The sequence below is a fragment of the Pinus tabuliformis genome, chromosome 7 (assembly GCF_031772625.1).
Source record: "Pinus tabuliformis cultivar Carrire ecotype Pingquan chromosome 7, CPIR1, whole genome shotgun sequence".
NCBI classification, from domain to species: domain Eukaryota; kingdom Viridiplantae; phylum Streptophyta; class Pinopsida; order Pinales; family Pinaceae; genus Pinus; species Pinus tabuliformis.
Genome location: NC_142293.1, coordinates 737,672,025 through 737,697,540, shown reverse-complemented (window position 1 = coordinate 737,697,540; position 25,516 = coordinate 737,672,025). Strand labels below are relative to the sequence as shown.

At 40.4% G+C, this 25,516-nt stretch overlaps 1 protein-coding gene across 1 annotated transcript in view; it reads left to right on the top strand.

Moving 5' to 3' along the window:
- LOC149249636 (transcription termination factor MTERF2, chloroplastic-like) overlaps positions 1 to 25,516 on the top strand; it is a 257,192-nt gene that overhangs the window by 23,406 nt on the left and 208,270 nt on the right. Inside the window, exon 2 of the mRNA XM_089458742.1 lies at positions 13,260 to 13,665. Within this exon, the coding sequence (XP_089314868.1) occupies positions 13,260 to 13,665 (406 nt within the window). The remainder of the gene's footprint in view (positions 1 to 13,259; positions 13,666 to 25,516) is intronic.

The following is a 25,516-nucleotide window of genomic DNA, read 5'->3' as shown; positions in this document are numbered from 1 at the left end:
AGACCAGCTGAAAGATGCTCGATATTTCACTAAGCTAGACTTGCGCAGTGGATATCATCAAGTAAGAATTGAAGAAAGTGACATTTGGAAGACAGCCTTTAAAACCAAACAAGGACTCTTTGAGTGGCTTGTGATGCCGTTTGGTTTGTGCAATGCACCTGCAACTTTCATGCGGGTAATGGATGATGTCTTGCGTCCTTTTCTTGATGATTTCGTTATTGTCTACTTAGATGACATCTTAATTTTCAGCAAGTCTAGAGAAGATCATGTCATGCATGTTAGGAAAGTACTTGATGTTTTGAAGAAGAATCAATTATTTCTTAAAATGTCAAAGTGTGAATTTGGAAAGACTTCTTTGGTTTATTTAGGACACATAGTAGGAGGAGGTGCTTTGAGAATTGATCCTGCTAAGATTGAGGCTATTGTGAAGTGGCCTACTCCCAAATCCATAACAGAGGTAAGAAGTTTTTTGGGTGCAGCTCAATATTGGAGGAAGTTTATCTCTAACTTCTCTTCTATAGCAGCTCCTATGCATGCAGTGACAAGTGTGAAGCATGCTTTCCAATGGGGAGGCAAGCAGCAAAAAGCTTTCGAATCTTTGAAAGAGAAGATTAGTTCAGCTCCGGTCCTTGCATTACCGGATTTGAGACAGCCATTTGAGATACAAACTGATGCTAGTGATTATGCTATGGGTGCAGTTCTTCTACAGCATGGTAAGCCTATTGCTTTTCATTCTGAAACTTTTAATGGTGTTGTTGTAAATTATCCTACATATGATAAGGAGTTGTATGCATTGGTACAAAGCGTCAAAAAGTGGAAACACTATTTGATGGGCAAAGAAACTGTTATACATACCGACCATCAGCCCTTACAATACTTGCAATCACAAAGCAAGTTACAACAGTCACGACACTTCAGATGGATGGGCTTCTTGCAACAGTTCCATTTGGTAATAAGGTACAAGAAAGGTACTTTGAATAAGGTTGCTGATATGCTTTCAAGGCCTATTATTGGTGCTGTTACTTTACTTAAGAATGATTCCATTGTACATGATAGTTACATAGAACAATATGCATCTGATGATGACTTTAAAGATGTGTATGCTAACTTGAGTAAAGGGAATCATGTAGAGGAAAATGACTATCACATGCATATTTGCTGTTTCATTTGGGCAAGCTGTGTATACCACAGGGGGAGAGGATAAATGTCATAAGAGAAGCTCATTCTTCTCTTATTGCTGGCCATTTTGGTGTGAGCAAAACAGTTGCACATCTACAGAGGTATTGCTATTGGCCTCGCATGGTAGATTCTGTTTCAAGGTTCATAAGAGGTTGTTCATTATGTGCTACAAGCAAGCCTAGCAATAGGAAGCTTGGTTTGTATACTCCTTTGCCGGTACCTTCTAGACCATGGGAGAACATCTCTATGGATTTTGTAGGAGGTTTGCCAAAATCTAGAAAGCAGCATGATTATTTATATGTAGTAGTTGATCGTTTCAGCTAAATGTGTATACTTATGCCTTGTAAGAAAACTATAACTGCTGAATTATTTTTTCATCATGTATGGATTCACTTTGGTTTGCCTACTTCCATTATTAGTGACAGGGATTCCAGATTTGTGGGGAATTTTTGGTCCAACCTATGGGAGATGATGGACACAAAGTTGAAGAAAAGTACTGCTTTCCATCTGCAAACAGATGGACAAACCGAAGTTGTGAACAGAACCATTGTGCACCTCTTGAGAGGTTATTGCAGCAAGCATCCCAAGCTTTGGGATGAACATTTGCACTACATACAACATGCTTACAACCGTGCCAAACACTCTTCCACAAACACCTCACCGTTTGAAGCTTGTTTTGGTTACTTGCCAAAATCACCTCTTGATTTCATTCTTGAGAAAGATGTCGCCATTGAGGGACATAGTGATATTGACAAAGCTCGTTCATTCATTGAAAGAATTCAGCAAATACATCAGCAAATTCAAGAACAGCTTGAGAAGAGTCAAGGCAAGTACAAGGAAAGACACGACAAGCATAGAGTCGATCACAAGTTTCAAGAAGGGGATGAGGTATGGCTGTACATTAGTAAGGAAAGGATGCAAGGAGAAGGTAAAATGCTGAAGCCTATTCGTTATGGTCCATTCAAAATCCTCAAGAAGGTTGGAAATAATGCGTTTCAATTAGATTTGCCTTCCTACATGCAAATGTATTCTGTTGTGAATGTGGAGAACTTACGTTTGTATGAACTTCCTTTGATTGCTGATCATGAAAGTGCTGTTCAGCTGCCATCTATAGAAGATTTCTCGCCAGAATTCTTAGATGAGCTGAAAGAAGATACAATCCTTGACAGAAGGACACACACTTGAAGGAGGGGCAGTGTAGATTATGTTCGGGTTGGTTTCAAAGGCAGCAAACCAAACAAGGCAAAGTGGATGGAGGTGGACAGAGTGAGGGAGCTGTACCCTCACCTCTTTAACAGGTAGTTGAAGGCTTTTGGGGTCCAAAAGCTTCCCAATGGGGAGGCGTGATCAGGTGCTCATGTCCTAAGTGTTGTAAAATGCTCAGAACTGGTTCAAAGTTGAACGACTGGAAAGTGCTCGTCTTCTTGATTCCGGCGCTGCAAACGGTTCGAAAAACGGTCGCCGTATGAGGAAGTTATGGCAAAAAGAAGAATTTGTCAATAACATTGGAATTTTGAAATTTTTCAAAAAAAAAATTAAAAAAGGAATATTTTGCAGAATATTCCTTGGAATATTCCCTTCGCACAACCAATAGAAATCTGCCACGTGGCAGGCCCGGAGGCCGCCACGTGGCCCCCAGATGACGTCAGCAAGCTCATGGGCGCATGTTCAAAATTTTTGTGAGTTCAGAGTTTTGAACCCACGACCTATGGATTAACAGCCCAACGCTTTACCGTTTGGCCACGGGGTCATGTGTTGTTTAAAGGGCGAAACCATTGTAATTTGAATGTTAACATTGTGCTGGGCGGAAACCAAAGGGGGCCAGCCCCCCATTTCATATGACCGCGGGCCCAGAACCAAGGGCTTAAGCCCCAACCGCCAACCCAAACCTCCAGCACGAACTCCAAGATAAACCCCAACATTTAATGTAACTGCAACCTTTTGGCGGAGATTCTGGCAGGAGCGCCAAAATTGGCGGGCCCGCCATATTTGGCAGGCCTAACTGGACTCCAACTAAAGTTAGCTGGAGTGTTTCTAGGCATAACTGGAGGAAAACTTTAATTGGCCATAACTTTGGCTAGGAAAGGCGGTTTTGGACGAATTTTTTTTTGATTTTGGGTATTTTCGACCTTCTGAAGCCATTGGTGCAGGTCTTACAGCCATCTGAGGTCATTTGCAGAGGTTTTGGAGCCGTGAAAGTTCTAGGAGCCACCAGGGCCCAGTATTGTGAAGACTGTATAGGGTTGCAGGTATCCATTGGAGGTGATCCAATAGTCAATCCTGAAGGATTCAAGTGTTCTGAATCCATTTTTACCATCTATTTCACCTGTAGATGCTTCTATTCAGCTGTATATTCAATTTGAGCATTTAATGAAAACAAGGACAAGCCCATTTGGGAGCTTTGGACCCAGCAGACGTAGCCCAGGAGGGGTGAACTGCTTTATCAACTTCTTTTGCATCTGTGGTTGAATTATTTTGCAGAACAAATTCGTTTTAGTGTGTTAAACAGTAAAAGGAAATAAATCTGCTATGCTTAAATGGATCATGAACAGCTGAAAATTTCATTTGTTTTCTTTCTGCAAGACATGGAAATCTTTTAAACATGTATAATTCTGAATTGAATACCTTGCAAACAAATTACAAGTAGTTTCAAATTCAGATCAGCAGCAAGTACACCAAGCATGCGATGGTACATCAAGCATGCAAGGGACAACAAGCAAGCAATGGGACAACTAACATGGACAACATGGTTTAATCATGACACATGGGACAATAGTACAACATTAGGTACAACAGTCATGAGGTCTAGCATTGTGATGATGGGTGCAGCATGGTGCATCACGGTGAGGTGTAGTATGATGATGAGATGCAACACGATGATAGGTGAAGGAATCACTCTGGAGAATCAGTTGAAGCAGCATGTCTTCAACTGATCTCATGTATCATCTTCTTAGAGATGATCTATGCTCTCATGTATATAAGTCAAAGTGTTGACTTCAGTTGTAAATGTACTATCTCTCTCTCTCTCTCTCTCTGCTGAACTATTGAAGAACATATAAGAAGAATTGATCAAGGGTTTCCCCACATTGGGGTTTGTCCCTGGCTAGCGCCACATCTTGTGTCCTCTCGTCTTGGCTTGTCTTCTACGATTTATATTTATATTCTATCTGTAGTTGACTTTAATGATGATGTGATTGCTAATCTGGAAAAGATATTGAGCTAACTGTGAAAATTGAAATAAATTGCTCTAGCATAGAACATACCTAAAATTAATACACACAAGCCCTAGCTTTTGAAGATTCTAAAAATGGAGAGTACCAACTGTCTAGCAAACTATCATTGAACATACAATGTAGGCATAAATACCTCACACACCAGAATGGAGGTTAGCCATTAAACAATTTTCCAATTTCTTGAAATCTTCTATTGCTGCCAGACTATAAACTTTCATTCTTTGCAGCCAATGCAATATGTCTCAGTGACAATAACTAACTCTTGAAGTGAAGTGACTGGAGGTCTCAAATTTAACGAGAAAGGTCTTCCACAACTCCAAACCAATAGCTTTAGACCTCATTTACTACTTTCAACTCTAAAAATGATTGGCTCCACTCGTTCTTCCATAAACCTTATAGTAGGAAGTATTATAAGTTGTTTGTGATCTTTGTGATTGATTTACAATGGCCTACATAATGGACCGAGCTTGAAGATATTTCCATAAACCTATCATTAAAAATCAACCCTGTTGCAAATACCTAAGGTTTATGTGTTGCTTTGTAGAGATTTTCTTTGACAGGAGATTCAATATCTAAGTTACCACTCCGAGACACTCAAAACGAATTGTAAATTTTCCCCAGCCAGAAGTTCTCCAAAAAGAAATGCTTCAATGAATAAAGGCCACAAAATGAAAGTTATCTAACTATTTGAGAGTCTACTACAAATGGCTATAGAAGAGCTTGATACTTAGCAAGCCATGCCTAGTATAGATCTCTCAAATCACACAACTATTGCAATGATAAACAACGATACTTCGTTGGACAAAATGCACAGAGATAATTTTGCACAGTGGCCAAAACACACTCAGGATTAACAACATTACTAGCGGTCACGCCAAAACTTGCCACAATCTAGGGTACAATCGCATGTACTAGCGCATGAAAACCAAGCCAAGCTCATTGCAGCTACATCAAAATCACGAGTTATCATGCCTTGAATTTGCAAACTTTTAAAACGAGGTTGATGACTACTTTAATAATTCGTAAGGTAAAGTTCCTCATAAAGTTGCAAATACATTCCACATTTTACACAGGTGTATTTGTAGCAGCACCAAAAGTTCCGAGGTGTTAATTTGGCAGCTCAGGGACAAATTCCCTCCTTTGGACAACCTTCCTCATCAAGAAAGACCCCTAGCCCTTGGAAGAATTTAATTTGGTCAAGGAAAAAAATAATTTTTGATGGAAAACCCACAAGGACACAAAAGTACAAGTTAGTTTGGATAAGAAAAATCCACCTCCAAAATCACATATAAATACAAATCAAGGCAACCTCATTTGGACAACATCACACTCATCTTCTTCTTCTCTTTGGAGTTTCGACTACTTTTGAAATATTGTAGGTCTCTTTCACACATGCGAGTAGGAGAGAGGACTTTTGGATGGGCCAAAATATGTCTTTGACGAATGTTGACTTTTTGGAGTTTGGATTGGGTTTGACTTAGTTTGACTTGGAATTTTAAATCTGTTTTGGAGGCCGAATTTTTTTGTGAGGAGGTCGAACTATTCTGGCCACTTTGACCTTTGTTGATTGCAGTTCTGCAACTAGGGTTTTACCAAACTTTGACTTTCACTGATTTTGGAGCACTGTTTTCACTGAATCTTGACCAGCATTCAAGGCCGCATTTTTGGATAGTTGATCGGGCTCTTTTGGAGGCAAGTTGATCGTTAACCATTTAGGACTACTGTTATTGCCGTTGACTTTGACCAGAAATGCATATTTGATTTGTTGACCAAATTTGACTATTGGGCTCATCTTTTGGATATTGATTGGTTGGTTTTGTTGGTTAGTCAAAGGTTTGACTTTGAATCTTGATTGATGAATTGGAACATTGTAATCTCTCTGCTGAACATTTGATGACAATCTAATAGAAGAAGAATTTGAAAGGGTTTTCCCCCTTGTGGGGTTTTTCCCTGGTCTTTGACCAAATTTTGTGTCTCTTGTTATTGCTCTTGATTGTCTTCTATTGTACATTGCATTTACTGTTCTATCTACAATTGCTATTTATCATTGAAAGATTAAATTTGATTGCTAATTGAAGAAAAAATTGGGCTAAGTGATTGTACTAAGCATAGAACAGTGGAAAATTTAACATGGTATTAGAGCTAAGGTGAAGACAAGCCCAAGGAATCAAGAGACAAGAGCAATCATCTTTGGAAGAAGTTAAAGGAGCCTATTTGATTTGGTCAAGATGTCTACCTCTTACTTCAAGGACACAAAAAAGCTAGGTGACTCATCTAACTTTGCTGCTTGGAAGATTAGGTTGGAAGTCATACTGGATGACAATGATGTCTTGGAATATGTGGAAGGAAAAGTACTTGAGCCACCGGAAAATGCTCTTGCTGCTACCAAGTCAAAATATAAGAAAGGTGAGCTCAAAGCCAAGAAAATTCTTATTGATTCATTGAAAGATCATTTGCTTACTTATGTTGGAAAATTGAAGAAGTCCAAAGACATCTATGATAAGTTGGTTGGGATGTATGAGGTCAACAATTTGAATCATATTCTCTCCTTGAAGAATCAACTCAAGGACATGAAGATGAACAAGGGGGAATCTGTGCAATCCTATGTCATGAGGATATCCCAACTAAGGGATCAATTGCAGACTACTAGTGAGCCTATATCTGATAGAGAGCTGGTGTTGGTCACTCTTCAAGGTCTTCCTCCTATTTGGGAAACCTTCATTACTACTATTAGCAACAATGACAAATTTTCGACATTTGATGAGTTGGTTGGCAAATGTACTCAAGAAGAATCCAGGATGATCTCCAGAGGGAGGATTCAAAAGCATGAAGAAGGAGAGCCCTTTGAATTTGTTGCTCGAGACAAGAAAAGGAAAGGAAGAGGAGGACCATCTAATTCAAGAAATCCTGCTCCATCATCCAGGGACTCTAATAGAAGATCAAGAAGGGACAGGGATATGTCAAAGATTGAATGCTATAATTGTCACAGGTATGGTCACTATGCTCAAGATTGTCCGGAAAAGAGGAATGCTCCAAGGTCCAACTACAACAACAGGTTCAATGATAGAAGAAGAGGAGATAATAGAAGAAGAGTTGATGATGGAAGAAGAAGAGATGCTCCTAATGATCATGAAGAAGGCCCTCGTCCTCAAAAGAGATCCAGGAACTCTAGATATGGAAATTATGCGACTACCACTCAATTTGAATTTATTCTTATTTCTGCCCTTTCTAGTTCCTCTCCTCCAGAGTCTTGTGATAGTTGGCTGGTAGATAGTGGGGCTTCTTGTTAAAATTGGCAACTAGGGTCAAATTCCACTTTGTTCTGCTCCTTTGAGGAAGATTATTGTGGCATTGAATTCCTCTTTTCGAGAGGTCCAAAATCGACCTTAAGATCACCAAATTTGGATAAGGGAAAATATTTATTTACCTAAAAGAAATTCTACAAGTCATGACCTTATTAAGGTGGGAAAATTGAAAATTTGAAATTCAAATTTGCCTCCAAAATGTCAAGGTCGACTTCACCTCCATAAGGACAAATTGCTATATATATAGGTGTCCTCCATTCTCATTAGACACATCCATTTCTCTTTATTCTCTTTGAATTGGGCCGCAGAAGAGGAAGATCTCTAGCAAAGGTATCAAGGGAAAGTTTGTGATCTGTTTAGTCTTCTTCATGAGCTGAGTTCCTCAGGCAGGAGGCCGAGGTTGTTTAGAGGAAGTCTGGGCTGAAGTAATATGTGTTTAAGGGCTATTCTGGGCTGCGTCTATTTCTCTTGCAGGCAGTAGTTCCTCTATGAAGATTACAGGGATTGAACACATGTTAAATGAAGGATATGAAGTCTAAATGTTAGCCTATCCAGGACCACACCTACAACAAGAAAGAGCGAAGTATTTTAATTTTTGAGGATATTCTCATGGGTTTGCTGCTGTAAGTTAGGGCTCATATGTGCCCTAACCAGAACGGTAATTCTGCTTATATTCAAACTATTTTGGGTGTTTTATCTTCAGCTCAGAAGGCTGCATTTACTGATCCAGGATCGGGTTCCTTTTGAAGTTAATTTTGCAGCTGCTTTGACCATCATTGATCTCTGGTTAGGGCAGAAGACCGAAGTGCAAACTTGACTGGGCTATCTTGTTAGTATTGGGACAGTGGTCTTGGCAAATCGATCTTGACTCCTTATTGTACTCTCTCTCTCTCTCTCTCTCTGCTGAACATTTGATAAGAATAATAAGAATTGTTCAAGGGTTTTCCCCATCATGGGGTTTTTCCCTGGCTTGAGCCATATCTTTGTGTTCTCTTGCCTTGGTTTGCCTTTTGCATCTATCGGTTATGTTCTTTCATTAGTTACTGTTAATGTAATAATGACTCATGTGATTACAAATGGAATTAAGTGGTCTGATGAATGGGCTAAGATGGAACATTAAAGTAACTATCCTAAGCAAAAAACATGTTACCTAAATTTAACATGGTTTCAGAGCAGAGGAGAGGTCAAGCCCAAGCAAGAGTACAAGTAATCACTGAAAGGTTTGTTGAAAATTCTCTGTTGACCTATATTCAAGGTTTCATAGTCCGAGCCCTTAGTCAAGTTCTGGGTTGAATCCTTGTGCCTATGCCGAAATCTTTACCAAGAAAAGTGAAGAAAGATAAAGGGCATATAAACCCTGATTTGGAAGACCAAGGAGCTAATCAAATAGCCCACTTGAAATTCTTAAGAAGCTAGTTCTGCAACTTTCGGTACCCCTGGGCTACTATTGCTGCACTTCTGTAAGGATATAGTTTTTCTTGGAAGATTGTTCTAAATTACAGGTTGCCTGGCAAGCATTTGATTTCAGCTTTTTATCTTGTTGAAGATCTAATAAATTGGCAAGTTAGTTCTGTGATTTTCTACGACCAAGGAGTAGATTTGCGGATCCAAAGATGGAGGTCGAATCTGGAAGGTATCTTGACAATTTGTTTTGTTTGGGTATTGAAGTTTTTTTATTCCTGTGGCAGCTCGTGGGTACAACTTTTATGGGAGATTTTTCATGAGATATGAGACTGCTCAATGGAGTTTTTACAAGACCTAATTTCAGCCCTGTGGAACAACAAAAATTTCCTTTTTGGGTGACTCGAATTAGCACCTCTGCTTTCCCTTAATTTCTAGTCATGGCTACTCTCTGGTAAATAGGTATTTCTCTGAACAGCCCTATGCATAAACCTGAGATACGAAGTCGAGTTTGGAAGTCATTTCTTTTGCTTGGGTATGGTTATTCGTTGGAGTAATATTGTACTACACCTTCTGAAATTATTGAGAATGGTTCGATCCTCCTTGTCAATATGTCTGTGACAATTTGGAAGCATTGTTTAAAATTTTAAGGTGAAGTCATTTCACAGATGCGGCATTTTCTCCAGGGAAATCTTGTGGACCTCTTAGAGCTCAAATTTGGGCACACGTGGAGACCTATTTTAACGCCTTCTAACATATTTTTTGTGTGCGCGGTTTTAGTAACTGTTCTAAGGTATTTTTTGTCAAAGGAATAATTCAATTTTGTGAGCAGACATGTATAATGTTCCTACAAGGTCACTCCTACGTAGATTTGGGTCTATCTCAGTAATTGTCATGCAAGTTTTCAAGTGGAATTTTTAGGAAGATCTAAGAGTATATCAACGACTCTCCTTGATCATATTTACAACCTTAGGTGAAGCATATATGTCGATAATCTGAAGGTTAAATTTGCACAGAAGGTAGTACATAAATTCAACACTCCTTGATTGCATTTTGTCTAGACTCTATGGAATATATATCAGACTTTTGCAGCCATTGATGAATCTTGTTGCTTCCTTGAGACTCTAATTACTGAAAAGGCTAGATACTTGGCACATCACTATATTATTGAGAGTTTATCAAAAGAACCTTCAGGTACTCCTGTTATCAAAGAAACGCCTCATCTCCCCAGGAGGTATGACAGACATTAAAATTGAAGATCGACTTATATTGCAAAATCATATTAAGGTCTGTGGCATAGAATCTCTGCATGAGATTGAGGATAGTTTTTGGCTGATTAAAGCATATCCTCTCAATCAAGTGTGAAAAGACCTTGAGGGCTCTTCAAAAGAAATGTGGATCATCTCAGGCCTGTTTAGCTGTGTTCAGGTTGTCAATGAAATAATTGGCTGACATCTTCAGATTTACCAGAGGCATCCGTAGTCGTCTTCAGGGATTACAATAGCACATCGCCAGTCTCGAGAACGTGATGAAGCAGTCGGATATCCTTGCATCATGAGCTTAAGATGGCTCTAATATTTTATAAGGCTAAGATCTCTTCTCTTGCTCATCATACAAATAACCTAAATTGGCTTGAGAATTGTATTGCTCTCCAGGGTTTCAGCTAGTATCCATTAAATGCCCAGTATCAGAATCATGAGGGAAGAAGTCAGTTTTTCATCAACACTTCTAAGTGCATTCTTTTGTAGCAACATTGAATTTCTCTAGTACATCAGCAGTTATATATATCCTTTATATCAAAGCCCTCATGAATCTATCCCATGATATCATGCTTTAAATTTTGAAATTTGTCTCTAAGAAATAATTTGACATAATTTGATCTATTTCTAAGGTTCTCTCTGGACTATCTAGAATTCGAAAGAAGATGTTAAGATCAGTACTGATAAGGGCTAGAACTTTGAATCAGTATTGTATATAGATTCCTTGGCATAATCAGATTTGAAGCAGACAGTTAAAAGGATCAGATTAGATCATTCCAATGCTAAACTCTGTTGAGGATTATCAGTTGAATACACTGTTGTTCAGAGTTGGTGTTGATTGAGTAGAGCATGCCAGAAAGACTTCATGTGCATATGTTTGAAAGTTTGCTGATTCAGGAGTGGATTAAAGTAAGACTTCAGGAGGAGCTCTTCTTGCTCAATGATTTCTACAAAAGAAAAATCACGTCAAAGATTGTTGATAAAGGCAAGCTGGTTATGATGACTCCAATAATGATTTGATATATCTTTGTTTCTATAGAAGTCACATAATTGTGACTAAATGACTTTGGCTCATAATCCAAAGGATCAATAACAGGATGCAGATAGCTAAATTGTTATGTTTTGGACAAAAATTGGAGATCAAACTACTGCTAATTGAACATACAACCTACGGCTATGGGAATACGTGCAATTCCAACATAAATGCCCACACAACACACTGCATAAACCATGAACCGGTGGGCACCTCCACTCGCAAAGAGGGGATTTGATCAATTCATGTGAAATAAGACCAAAAAAACCCTTTGCAAGGCGGACTGTAGAACTCCAGAAAGTTGAGAATACAATCAAAATCTGAGAAGCAATAGGAACATAGGGTTTCAAGCAGTGGAAGAGAAATCCTGCGACCAAGAGCAGATTCTTGAAATAACTGTTGCTGTGGTCTCCCTTTCTGAAATTCTTGCATGAATTTCAGAGTCGATTGTGTATGAAAATGGGCACGTGGTTGCTCGGATTGTAGTGGGTAGAAAAACTCTTATTCAGACTCGTTGGCTCTGGCAGATATGATAGGATATCTGGGCCCGAGCATATTGCATAGAGAAAATAGGCGCCAAGGGTTTCTAGGTTAGGAAAATGAGTGTGAGACAAATTGAGCAGATGAAATGGGCGTCGGGCAGAGAAATGTCTGAGGCAATGGCAGACTTGAGCAGTGCACAGATCTGACAGGCTCTATCACCTCAGCTCTGATAGCCCTGTTGAACACACACAAAAGTAATAGACCAATTTAGATAAATCTTGTGTTGCATATTATTCACAAAATATACATATTAATACACAATTTTCTGAACCTTGGTTTCATATTCCAAGCGGTCTCTTGGACTTTTCATGACTGTTGGCCTTCACTTGAGGCTTTTCACCTTCCATTCAAGTGAATGAGCCAAGTTTACATAACCCAAGAGGATTAGGTTCCCAACACTAGGGAAAAAGAAAATAAATAAAACACATGAACACAAAATAATGCTTGGAAAAAAAAAGACCTAGAAAATCATTCAATCTTGCATGAAAAATTGGCAATAAGAGGCAAACACTATGCGTATTGCAAACCCTTGCATAAATCTTGAAAAAACTAATTACATGCTAGAGAAATAACACATACCCAGGGATATGAAAATCACAGTTGGAAATCAATCCCCTCTTCACAAAAGATTCTTTGATGGCAACGGAAATGCTTGTTTGTCTCTCCTTAGATTGACAGAAGATGATGCCATGATGCCTTTGCTCTCAATATTAACTGCTGCAAACAAAAATGACATAAGATATCTAGTTTGGCTGTTCTATCGACCAAAATTTGGCGCATGATGATTTTCTTTCTGTGGTGGTGTGATTTTTTCAAAATATTGTTGTGTGGCATTTCTTGATTAATTTCAATGATTTATCATCTGGGGACATCACAAAAAATAAGATGTTGGCAATTTATTATGCTGTTTGCATCAGTGGACCACATTAAACAGTGAGCATCTTTTACTTCAGATTGCAATATTAATAAATTCGGAGCTAGAGAGATTTCAAATTATTAGTCTTTAAAATAGAGATCTTATATTTCTAATTATTATAGAGAGTAGTTGTACTGTTGTTCACAGATCCATGTTAATGTATGCGTATTAACCTATTTATCTTTGTAGAGGTACTTCTAGGAGAATGCAATTTTCACTTTTTCTGTTTCCCCATATATATGTTTACATTGACCTGTTCATGCTTTGAAATTTAATTTTACTGTATAACCAATTGAGATGAAAATGTATCATTGGCTTCATCACATGCATATGGATGTTGATGAAACACATGGAAATCCTTGTACTGATTTTTTAATTAGTTGAATACAGGTGGTTGAAGCACAATCAGCTGTCATATCCACGTATTGGTGTGCTGGTAAGCACTGTTGCTGATGATTTAGAAGGTTTAAAACTACGAATTCGGTGGCTAAAATCTATTCATGTTAAAGGGAGATATCTTGGAGTGGTGCTTACCAGACATGAAAGTATTTTGAGACGGTCAATAGAAGATCTGGATAATAATGTCCAATTTCTGGAAAGTCATGGAGTTTTAATAGATTGGATGGGTTTTGTTGTAACCCGTTGTCCAGAAATTTTGTCTTTTAGCATGGAGGAACTCAAATGCAGAGTGAATTTTTTCTTGGAACTTGGCATGAATGATAATGATTTTGGAACTCTGGTTTTTGAGTATCCTAAAGCGATTGGATTCTTCAGCATTGCAGACATGATTAACAAGGTTTTCTCTCTACATTTGTAAGATTTTCTGGACTAATGTCTTAAGCACGAATTACAATGCAGCCTTCTGCCTTTTTTATAGTGACAATTAATAGTCTGGGAAATAATTTAACGAACTAATATGCTACTTATGGATATTATAATTTTTGCACATTGCTCATTCAAATTAGAAAATATATTGATGAAACTGTTTACAAAATTCTAAATAGGTGAACCTTAGTATTCTGTAAACTGAAAATTGAAAAGAAGTGCTATTAACCTCAGTTTTACGCCTTTATAGCCAGTTGCACCTTGTATTTGTAATTGCATATTTCTAAAAATTACCATTGTAGCCTAAATAGATGAACCTTAGTATTTGTTTTGCATAAAGCTTCCTTTGACTACTAAACAGAAATAGTATTAGCATATTTTGGGCCTTAATACAAAAAAGAAGGTTTTGAAAGAAGCCTTCACAGGCGTAGCCAAAAAACTATAATGACAAAACACTGGCAGGCATAGTGCAACTAGCTAGAAGTCTAAGATCTGTAAAAGCATAACAGCAAAAATTAAAGTGTGACAACCCAAACCAAGACTATGAAGTAATCATGCCAGCATTAGAGGAGGCTGGTCATGATCATCAAGAGCAGACCCTAAACTAATAACTGGGGGATCAGCAACAAGTGGTTTTACAGGCTTCCGTCATTGGGAGTTTTCGGCGGTGCAGGCCCTTTAAAAATAGTCAAGTGCTTGTCATTCTTGGGTGTGGCTGAGGGCTACTGCCACTGGCACTTTCGTCTCTCCTGTACCTGCCTATTGGCTTTGTGTTGGGGCCTGTTGCCACAAAATCTGGCAGTCCTAGTGCAAAGTTCCACTAGGCAGAACCATAGCTTAGGGCAACAAGAGATTGGTTGCCATTGTCACCTTAACAACCTCCTTCCTGCTATTTAGTGGTGTTTGACCACAAGGGAGGCTTCCGTAAATATGCACCTAAAAGATACTCATTGATAATGGTTCGAGGTGATTGATATGGGGTTTACTAATTAGGATATAGTACTAGAGGAGCCTAGAAGGCCTAAGTAATCTTTGCCAAAGTTGAGGTAATCTATTCTTAGACCAGTTAGAGGGCTGTTATAAGTTAGGATTTTGCATATTTTGAATGATAAGGCAAGTGATGTCATATACAGCCAAAAGAAAAGGTCTTTTGATGAATAATTAGCAAAAGAGGCAAAATATTCAAATAGATACCAAGGATTTGGGGTTTTTAATGGTGTTTTATGGCTGAAATCATGCATAAACAACAGATAAATTACAATGTCAGCCCTAGAAGGTAGGGTTTAACATGCAACAATGCTAATTTTGCTTTTATATAAAATTTTAATGCATTCCCTACTTTAAGAGCAATAAAACGTCAAACACAAATTACTTTTTAGCAATTTTTCAGATAACCCTAGACATCTAGGAATTAGATAGCATAAGTAAAAAAATTATTAAAGAGGAGGGTTTTGATGAACGCTATTGTAATTAGTGCCTTGTTCTAAATGGGAAAATGGAGTCTTATAGGGCTAAATCAATGAGAATGGGCTTGTTAAGGTTGGGGGAATGATTAGGACATCCACTTTAAACCCTAGTGATTTCCTTGTGACGGGAGATTTTAACTTTAATGGATGTGTAGCCCACCAAAAGTGGGGTACCCATTTGGAGAGCTTTTCTTTCTGATGCATGCTCCTTCAACCGACAACAACAGCCATTGACAACCACTGGATAGCTTTGATGTGCTACTTTATTTCCGCCACCTGAGCCAACCATCATGTACCCTCACTCATCTGTCGAGATTGTATGTTTGAAGGTGGGCCATCCAATCCTAAAGGTATGATTTTTCATTATGTAATTGGGTGCTTATGCTTGTTTTTCTTGGGCACACTTGGGTATGGATTACTGGGTGACTTGGAAGGAGGAAGGGTTTTGACTGTAGTCTTGTTCCCTTACATTAACTGGGGGGTTAATTGTTGACCCTAGTCCTGTGGGATCTCCCCTACTGGCTTGTAGCTTTCGGATGGACACTACTTGGGAAACCCCAATTTTGGTAGCGTGGTCCCGTTTTCCCATTCCACATTTTTCACTCCCCTCCGCACATTACATGCCCTATTTCATCATCTTCCCTCTCTGGGTCCACAAGGCTCTACTACTCCCCCTCCCCTTGCCCACATGTCTGGGTCAGGTCTGGAACAGTGCCTCGGAGTTTGATGCAGCGAAAAAAGGGAGATAAAAGCATATCATGGCCACATACAAAAGGAAATATGCTGCAAAATGCAAAAGTTGGCCAGGACAATAAAATTTAGCACGTGGGCAAAAACCAAGCATGGGCTCTACCCCTTGTCATTATGGCCATCACCATGGTTCCTAGGGCCCCTATGAGTGCCCCTTGTATCTTTAAGGAACCCATGTCTGTCCCAACCCATGGTGGCGATGAACTGCCCCACCTTAAGGGGGTAATTATTGCTACATCATACACATCATGCTCTCATTCCCTGGAGCCTTGAGCAGTAAAATGAAAAAAGTCAATAAAAGGCAAAAGGCAAATGAAAAAGGGTGGAAAAATAAGGGTTGGGGTAACTCATGTACCACGATTGCTCCCTCCTACATTCATACACCCAAATATGTGGACATCCCTCATCATCACCACCCTTGAGTCCATGACATTTGGCCTTGAGACCCCTGTGTCCCCATCCATCTCATCATTTTCCACATGACACCTACCAATTGAAGGATGTACCTTGGACATATCCTTCCTTTTAGGGGTTGAGAACACCTAATAGGGTTGTTTATTAACCACTCCTACCTAGGGAGGTAACACCATTACATGTTCAAAGCCACATATTTGGAAGGGAAACGCACTATGAAGTCTCATTTCTGCATTAGCAAGCTTATTTGCTCAATTGTACTAATGAATTATTGTGTTCGAAGGTTAGGAGACGCATTGGACCTTATACAAGATTGCAAGTGGGTTTTTATCTTGGACTTGGCCTCTCTATACGGGATGCAAGCCCTCTAGAGGATCATGATGTCATTTATAGGGTGAGCGTTGAGAGCCATGGGCCTCCATTTATGCAAAACATTGATTGCCACACTATGGGCTCCTTAAGCACCATTATTAGCTTGTTCGTTACCCCAGTTATTTGAGAGGTGATGCACACGGACCATGATGCACCAACTGGCTACACATTGCACTCGACACTTGGCAGCTGATCCAAGGCCTAGAGGAGGTTGTGTCTTTCCTAGGGAGACTTGGGAGGGCATGTGTCATCCTTGAACCCTCGTTGATGGAGCATCGACATGATTTTGAGCCACTTGGAGACCCATGAGACCCAAAGACGTTTTGCAACATAATGAGGGATGACCCTCTTTATCATGATTTTAGAGGCCTTCTACCAAATTTCTAGCACAATAGGCCTCACCGCTAGCCTTGGAGAGCGCTTCGCATGGATGATGTCATCCCTACATTAGGTAGAGAGAGATAAAATAATGATTATTTGATAAGCTATCTTGGTTGGCTTGTAACCAAGGGTGGTTCACCTCATTTGTTATGTTTTATGGGCTTCTCATTAGGAATTCGATTTGTTAACTCATGTATAAACATATGAGACCTAGTCTCATCTCAAGCCATCACACTTGGGATTTTCACATGCCTCATTAGAGAATTCAGACTTTCAATTTGAGGAGGTTTTTGGATGTTCCTGGGATGAACTTTGATGTTTGGATCTTTATTGTTGTCTTTTTGGAGCCTCCAATGTATATTCGATGGATGGATATACTCTATATTGTCTTGTAAGTGTTTTTCTTTATTGTGAAATTATCTTGCAAATAATGTCTAATGCATGGAATTTGTTTTCATGATAAGAATTCACACTTTGCTTTATTGGAAATCTTTCAAAATTATAATCTTGGGAAGTTTTGCATTTGTTACTCATTGATGATCTGGAAAGAATGTTCCTAGTGGATAATGATGTTGATTTGGGGTAGCATCGGATGTTCTCTAGCCACGAAATTTGTTGGAGAGGTTGGGGCACATGAGATCTTCAATACCCAGAAAGGGTTTGGGCAAATTCTAAATAGTTTAGGAGATATTAAAATAATTAATATTTTTAATGGAGTCCCTAAGTCTAAACTTAGGGAAATTAAAATATTAATGTGGATTAATATAAAACTGTGTTAGAATGTTCCAAAAGACATGGATCAAGCCAGATATAATCTTAGCTGTTGATTAGGGACTTAATCTCGGCTGTTGATATGCCAACGAGAAAAGTATAAGAGGAGGCTTGAGGGTCACTTGGAGAACACACCAGATGATCAATCATTCTATTCTCTAGAGCGGGGTTTGCTAAGAGAGATAGAATCAGTGATCGCAGTTGTAGTTGAGGGGCATTGAGTATAGAGAGACAGAGAGGCAGAGATAGTACCGGGAGATCAACACAGGAGCCAGAGAGAGACGTAGTAGCAGCTAGTGCTCATGCAGGGCCACGTAGAGGCAGTCAGGAGTTGCGCAGTGCTTCAGAGAGGTTAGCATTGTTGACGCAGAGGGCCAGAAGGTTGATGCAGGGCCTCCTGAGGCTGACGCAAACCCATTCAGGGTGACGCAGGGCCAGCGCTGGGCAGAGAGAGGCTGACGCAGTCCAGAAAGGCAGACGCTGGGGTTTCTGGGGCAGATTGGAGCTGAGGAGCTGCCGGAGGGTTTATCCAAGGTTTCAGCTGGGACATTTGTCTCAGACTAAGAGGTACTACTGCCAAGGGCATTCTCTGTTGGGTAAGCTGGATTTCGCACCCAGATTGTACTCTGAAATTGTTTACTAAGAAAACCCTTAGATATCTGCACTGGTTTTCCCGCATTGGGTTTTTCTGGGGACATTGATCCAAAAATAACGGTGTCACTTGGTGTGATTGTCCTTGTTTCCTTCAGTTGATGATCTGTAATATGTTGAGCATGCACTAGTGTTTATTTTCAGTATTTACATTGTAAATAACTTGTTAAGTAATGGAACAAATGGCTAGGAATAAATCAGTAAAGTGCATGGAGGGTTTCTAACTGGTAGACTTAGAAACTTCAACATGGTATTAGAGCGTGGTTGCAGATCACAGGAGAATTGAGGACATTAGCCGAGCAGAGCAATAGCTGTAGAAAACAACGGTCTCGAGTGACAAAAGCTGTTTCTAGCAGAGCAACAACAAGGGAAGGGTGATGCAGTGCCTGCGTCATCAAGGGTGAGCCAGGAAGAGGCAGCGCAGAGGTTAAGGGAGGCAAAGGGAGACTCATGCAGAGCCACACAGAAGCTAGGAGGGCTGACGCAGTTGGTTGAGGAGGCCGGGTTGCTGGTGCTGGGATTGCGCAGAGCCTAGGAGCTCTCACCTTCAGGTTGCTGGGGTTTAGGAGGCTGTGGGAAAGTTGCAGAGTGGAGCTGGTGAGGTACTGTAGTTAGAACAGTACCTGACAGGGCAAGGCCAAGAGGAGGGAGTTGCTACCGAGGGTTTCTAGCTGAGAAATCCGGATCAGTGGTGTGGTTGCACAGATGATCAGAGTAGGGGGCATCTCGACATCGACAGAAGGATTTCCAGGAGGGAAATCGAGACTCAGAGGGAGTCACATCGAGAACTTCTAGGAGGGAAGTAGAAGAGCATCATGGCACTACACGGAGTAAGAGACCAAGACAGGCTGGACGAAGCATCAAATTTCGCAGTCTGGAAGGCCAAAATCTTATCTGTACTTGACAGAAATTGTGTCAAGCACTTCCCCTTGAAGACGATAGCTATCCCAGTCGACCTAGCTGAGAACGACAAGTACGAGGAGGCAATGGCGAGGGCCAAGAGCATCATCCTTGACGGGGTCAAGGACCATGTAGTACCACACATTGCCGAGAAGGAAACAACAAGTGAGATGTGGGAGGCCCTAAAGAAATTGTACCAGCATACTTCTGTGCAGAGAAGAATGTTACTAGAAAATCAGTTGAGGTCATATTAGATGAAGAAGGGAGAACCGATTGACACCTTCCTCGGAGGACTGAATGAGATCCGAGATCAGTTGATTGCCATAGAAGCCACGTCGGATCAGGAATTGATGGTGAGGACAACCCTGAATGCAGTCTCAGAAGACTGGGAGGTATTTGTTTAGAGTATACTGGGCAGAGGGACACTTCCACCTTGGGATGAGATGTGGGCGGCTGTTTGCCAAGAAGAGATTCGACAACAGTCAAAGGCGTGAAGCAACAGTAAGGGGATTAGAGTCAAAGAGGAGGAAGATGTTGCCCTAACATCTGAGGGAAAGCAAGAAAAGCGGGAGAAGAAGGATCTCTCCAAGATCAAGTGCTTCCACTGTGGGGAGCTGGGTCATTATGCAACCCAATGTCCAAGGAAAAAGAGTAAAGGAGAGTCTTCCGAGACTAAGGCAGCGTCGACAAGGGCAGAGAAGGAAGTGGAGACAAACGATGATTGTGCCATGAGTGCACACACACCACTTGAGCGGAAGTGGGGAGATTGAGCTGTAGTTAGGTGGACTACAGGCGATGAGGGGCAGGATCCTCGAGGTACTCAACCTCTTGGATTAGACCTTGCTACGGGAGCCTCGAAGAGAAGTAGCAGGACTGGCTGATGTGGGTAGAGACGAATGCGGATGAAGCAGCAGAGAGAGCTACAGTGCAGGAGTCCCAAGACAACGCAAGGCTAGCAGGCTGCAATAGTGCGAGAGGCACAGGAGTGTTGCACCAGTGCAGGGTGGCACAAAGAGGTGTGCAACGATGCGAGATGCAGGGAGTTGTTGCAGTGCAGAGGTCAGAGAGGGAGCACTTGTCAGCGACAGAGGGAGCTTCAACATCAGGAGGGTCTCTAGCCCAACAGAGAGGTCAGAGTTGGGAGATCAGTTACTTCTCAGTAACTGAGTTGCAATGCAGCAGTGGGTAGCACAATCCAGCATGATGAGAAGAGTTGCAGTGCGGATGCAGTGTTTTGAGAAAGGACCAACAGTAGCACGGATGCAGAGGGTGCTGTTGTACAGATGCAACAGTGGCAGTGGCAGAACCATGGGCAACAATATATGATACAACAGTGCAGAGGATGGTGGGCAGTAGGCCTAGCATCAGCACAGGGACCGATGCCGGATGATCAGAGCAATACTCAGTGAGGAGTATTGCTAGAGCACAATTCTCGCTAAGAGGGAGTGTTGATTTGGGGTAGCATCGAATGTGCTCTAGCCACGAAATTTGGTGGAGAGGTTGGGGCACATGAGATCTCTAATACCCAGAAAGGGTTTGGGCAGATTCTAAACAGTTTAGGAGATATTAAAATAATTAATATTTTTAATGGAGTCCCTAAGTCTAAACTTAGGGAAATTAAAATATTAATGTGGATTAATATAAAACTGTGTTAGAATGGTCCAAAAGACATGGATCAAGCCAGATCTAATCTTAGCCGTTGATTAGGGACTTAATCTCGACCGTTGATATGTCAACGAGAAAAGTATAAGAGGAGGCTTGAGGGTCACTTGGAGAACACACCAGATGATCAGTCATTCTATTCTCTAGAGTGGGGTTTGCTAAGAGAGATAGAATTAATGATTGGAGTTGCAGTTGAGGGGCATCGAGTATAGCGAGACAGAGAGGCAGAGATAGTGCTGGGAGATCAGTTCAGGAGCCAGAGAGAGTGACGCAGTAACAGCCAGTGCTCATGTAGGGCCATGCAGAGGCAGCCAGGAGCTGTACAGTGCTTCAAAGAGGCCAGCGTTGCTGACGCAGAGGGCTAGAAGGTTGACACATACCCATTCAGGGTGATGCAGGGCCAGCGCTGGGCAGAGAGAGGCTGACGCAGTCGAGAAAGGCAGACCCTGGGGTTTCTGGGGTAGATTGGAGTTGTCGGAGGGTTTATTCGAGGTTTTAGCTCGGACATTTGTTTTAGACTGAGAGGTACTACTGCCAAGGGCATTCTCTGTTGGGTAAGCCAGATTTGACACCCAAATTGTACTCTGAAATTGCTTAATAAGAAAACCCTGAGATAGCTGCATCGGTTTTCCCGCATTAGGTTTTTCCGGGGACATTGGTCCAAAAATAACGGTGTCATTTGGTGTGATTGTTCCTGTTTCCTTCAGTTGATGATCTGTAATATGTTGAGCATGCACTAGTGTTTATTTGCAGTATTTACATTGTAAATAACTTGTTAAGTAACAAAACAAGTAGGTAGGAATAAATCAGTAAAGTGCATGGAGGGTTTCTAACTGATAGACTTAGAAACCTCAACAAATGATAGCATTTAATCCATGAAACTCCATTGACTAATGCTAAAGAGGGTAATTGTTGGAAGAGGTAACTAGGGATTCCTCTTTTAGCCTCCTTGAAGATCAATTCAACCAATTATAAGCACCCATGACTCCATACTCTCAATGGTCTAAGCATTAGTGAAGTCCCTTGGTGGTCAAACTTAAATTTAATCAATAAATTTTCTCTCCTTTCTCTTCTAAAATTCATCCCTTTAAGGATAAAGAGGGTCAACTAGGGCTTGGTGCGAAATCTCTTGTAGGAGGAAATTTTGAACTTTGTTTAGATAGAATTCTTCCTTTGTGTATGCTCTAAAGGACCTCAAATTTTGGTGGAATTCCCACAGTGGATTCTCCATTATTTTTGATGCCCTAGTTGTCACATCAAGCGGGAACCCTAGAAGATAATCCTTCAACCTAGGGATTCTTTGAAGGCAATTTCCTTAGTACTTGGTGAAGTAAATCATACATTTCCTTTTCTCTCATCTACCCTGCCCTTGGATGTATCCTTTTCTCATGTTAAAGCTCAACCCTAGGTCTTGTGTACTTATTTTAAAAGGGTTTTTTCGTGGAAAGTCTCACTAGTCTCTCCCAAGACTTGCACGATTTGTTGAACTTTCCATTGAATGAGCTACCTTACCTCACTTCAAACCTACCATAAAGACATTTACCATAAGTGAAGAGTATTGAGACTCCTCCCATCGATGAAAATCTGAGAAGAGAAGGGGACTTAGGCTATGGTGATAGTGGGCCTTTGTCCCAGGTGTTGTCGTGCCCTCTAGCTTTTTCCTCCTTACAAAGTTTGCTAGTTTGTGCAACAACAGGATGCACACTTAGAGTTCCCTTAAAGGTTTCCAGGAAATCAATTTTACATGTCATAAAGGAACACAATTTCAAGATAAGTTTAGCAATTATATCATTGTGCAATTAGAAACCCTACTACACAAATACAATATGCAAAATATAGAATAAATGCAACAAACTTACAAAAATTTCCAAGAGAAACACTTCAATCAATCCCAGGAAATCATCTCCAAGTAAAAACTATTTGCAAGAGAAATTCACACCCTAAAAAGATCACATTTCAGTCCAAATAGAGACAAAAGGCCAATTCACACTCTTTAGAGAGAGAAGGGTGATGATGAAAATAAAATAAGGCCTCCTCTATTTATATGAGGACTAACTTGCCTTATTTCCATGATTTTTACATGCAGAGCCTTAAAACATGTTCGCTGAAGTGTTCAACAAGTGTGAGGTCACAAGCCAACCTTAATGTAACTCAAAAACATAACAATAAGTGCCAAAATAGCCCACACTTGTGGGATATATTGCCGTCCACTGTGACGCCATCCTCTGTAGATGTTCAATATATCACAAGCAAGTGACAAAATGGATCATGAGTGCTCCATACTCCAAGAAAAACTCAAAGTGCAATGGGTGTGCCTCCATAAGTGCTTCCAAAACCATGATGCCATCACAATAGTGCCCTATGTTAGCTTTCTAGGGAAAAAGGAGTGATGTGGCACCATCATACTAAAACATTGTCGTCCAAAGGTGATGTGCAAGCCTTGCCATATCATCTCAAGGATAACCAATGATCATTCAGGCTTCGAAACAAGCAACACCCATCAAACAATGTCAAGGCCAACTTGGGGGTGTCTTGGGCCCATCTGGGCATATCCTCAATAAGTCTAGTGCCCAATCTCAACGGTTTAGCATTTCAACATCTAGGGGTACTCATAAGAGTCAAGCACCATGTGGAATCATCTCATATCCCAATGCCCATCTCTGGAGGAGCAATGTTGCATCATCAAGGTTAGAATTGCTCTCTGGAGTGCTACTAAAGGAGATTATGACCAACTCTCAAGGGGTCTTTGTCACTATAATAACACCACCTGACAAAAACCTCTCAAGATCAAGTGAAGTCAACAATCATTAGGGGTAATAACAATTATTGCATCGTAGTGTACCATACTTATTGCTAGGAGTATAAGAATACTTTACACAAAACTCACATTCAAATGTCTAACTAGATCAAGACATGTAAGCAAGTTACCTAGCTTATATTAGGGATAGTTAGGTCAACAACCATGTTAGGTGTTTCCAACCTTGTTAGGGTGTTTCACATGTTTGCAGATTGAAGAAGGCTTTGTACAAACTCAAGCAGGCATGATATTCCAGGCTTGATGGATACTCGATGAGCTTGGGCTTTACCAAGAGTGTTGCGGATCCTGACCTTTATTTCATGATTGTTGATGGCGATCCCTTGATCTTGGCGCTGTATGTGGATGATCTGTTCCTTATTAGCGCAGAGAGGCTCATTGTCAAGTGCAAGAGGGAGTTGGCCTTATTGAAAATGTAACTATGTTTTGTCTTCATAATTGGCATTGTACTTATGTCATTGTATATTTATTGTAAAAATGAAAAGAAGAAAAAGAATATTGTTTTTCAAGCATGGGTTTTCATGCTCAATTTCATTTGTTAACTAGGTCAAGCATGTTCTTCATGCTCCTAAGGTTTATTTAGTCAAGAGAGTCTTTGTCATTTGTAAAAGACCCATTTGGGCAATTTGTATCAAGAAGGAAAAAATATTTTTGAGTCTAGAAAGTCAAGTTTGACTCCTAAGATCAAGTCAACCCTGCCAAAGGAAGTCACCCTAGGAGAGGCCTATTCAACCCCTTGAGAAGGGTATAAATTGGAAGAGACTTCAACCCATTTGGCACTCACTCATCTCTCATTCGATTTGCACCAAGAGAAGATGAAAAATATAGCAAAGGTCAAGGAAGAAGAAGCTAATCATGAAGAAGAAGAAAATTCGACTTTTCTACCCATTTCTGTTCACACGTGTGAGAAAATCTAGGGTTTCTGCAGTTGTTGGGTGTTAGAAATTCAAAAAGGTAGAAAGATTTTCTTATCTTGATAATTACTTGTGATTTCTTTGTAATCTTATTAACTTTGTTTATGTCTTCTTTTATTTTCTTATCATCAAGCAACTACCAAAACATAAATGCATGAAGATCAAAACAAGGACACATGATGTAGGCTCTCAACCAGGGAAAAACCCCTCTCCTAGGGGAAAATCCAAAATTCTCTTCTCTTCCTCTAGAACCAAATCAAATGAGACAACCAAGACCCTTGACCAAGACAAAGATCTCCTTCAATCCACCAAGTCAGCTTCCAAAGATAATTCTTCCAATCAACTTCTAATCAACAATAGTCATCCTTCTTCAATACTGCATCAACCATAAATTTCGTCCCTACTGCATCAGAATTTCAGTCTTACTATAGTCCTGCAATTTTGGCCCCTTCCTACAACCCATAATCTTGCATGTGTGAGCCAAAAAAAAGAGAAAATGAACTCCTTTCCTTCGCTAGGGTTTCTCCTTTTTCTTCAAGTCTTTTTCACTCCTTCATTAGGTCTTCGCACTCCCTTTTTATTGCAGATCAAACTTCACTTGGATGGATGCCTCAATAGGTCGAATGCCCAACTTATTTATAGTCTCTTCAAGGTGGTCGAATCCCTTCAATGAGGTTGACTTGACTGCACTTGAGGCTGACTTGGTGGAGGAGGCACAAAATACAT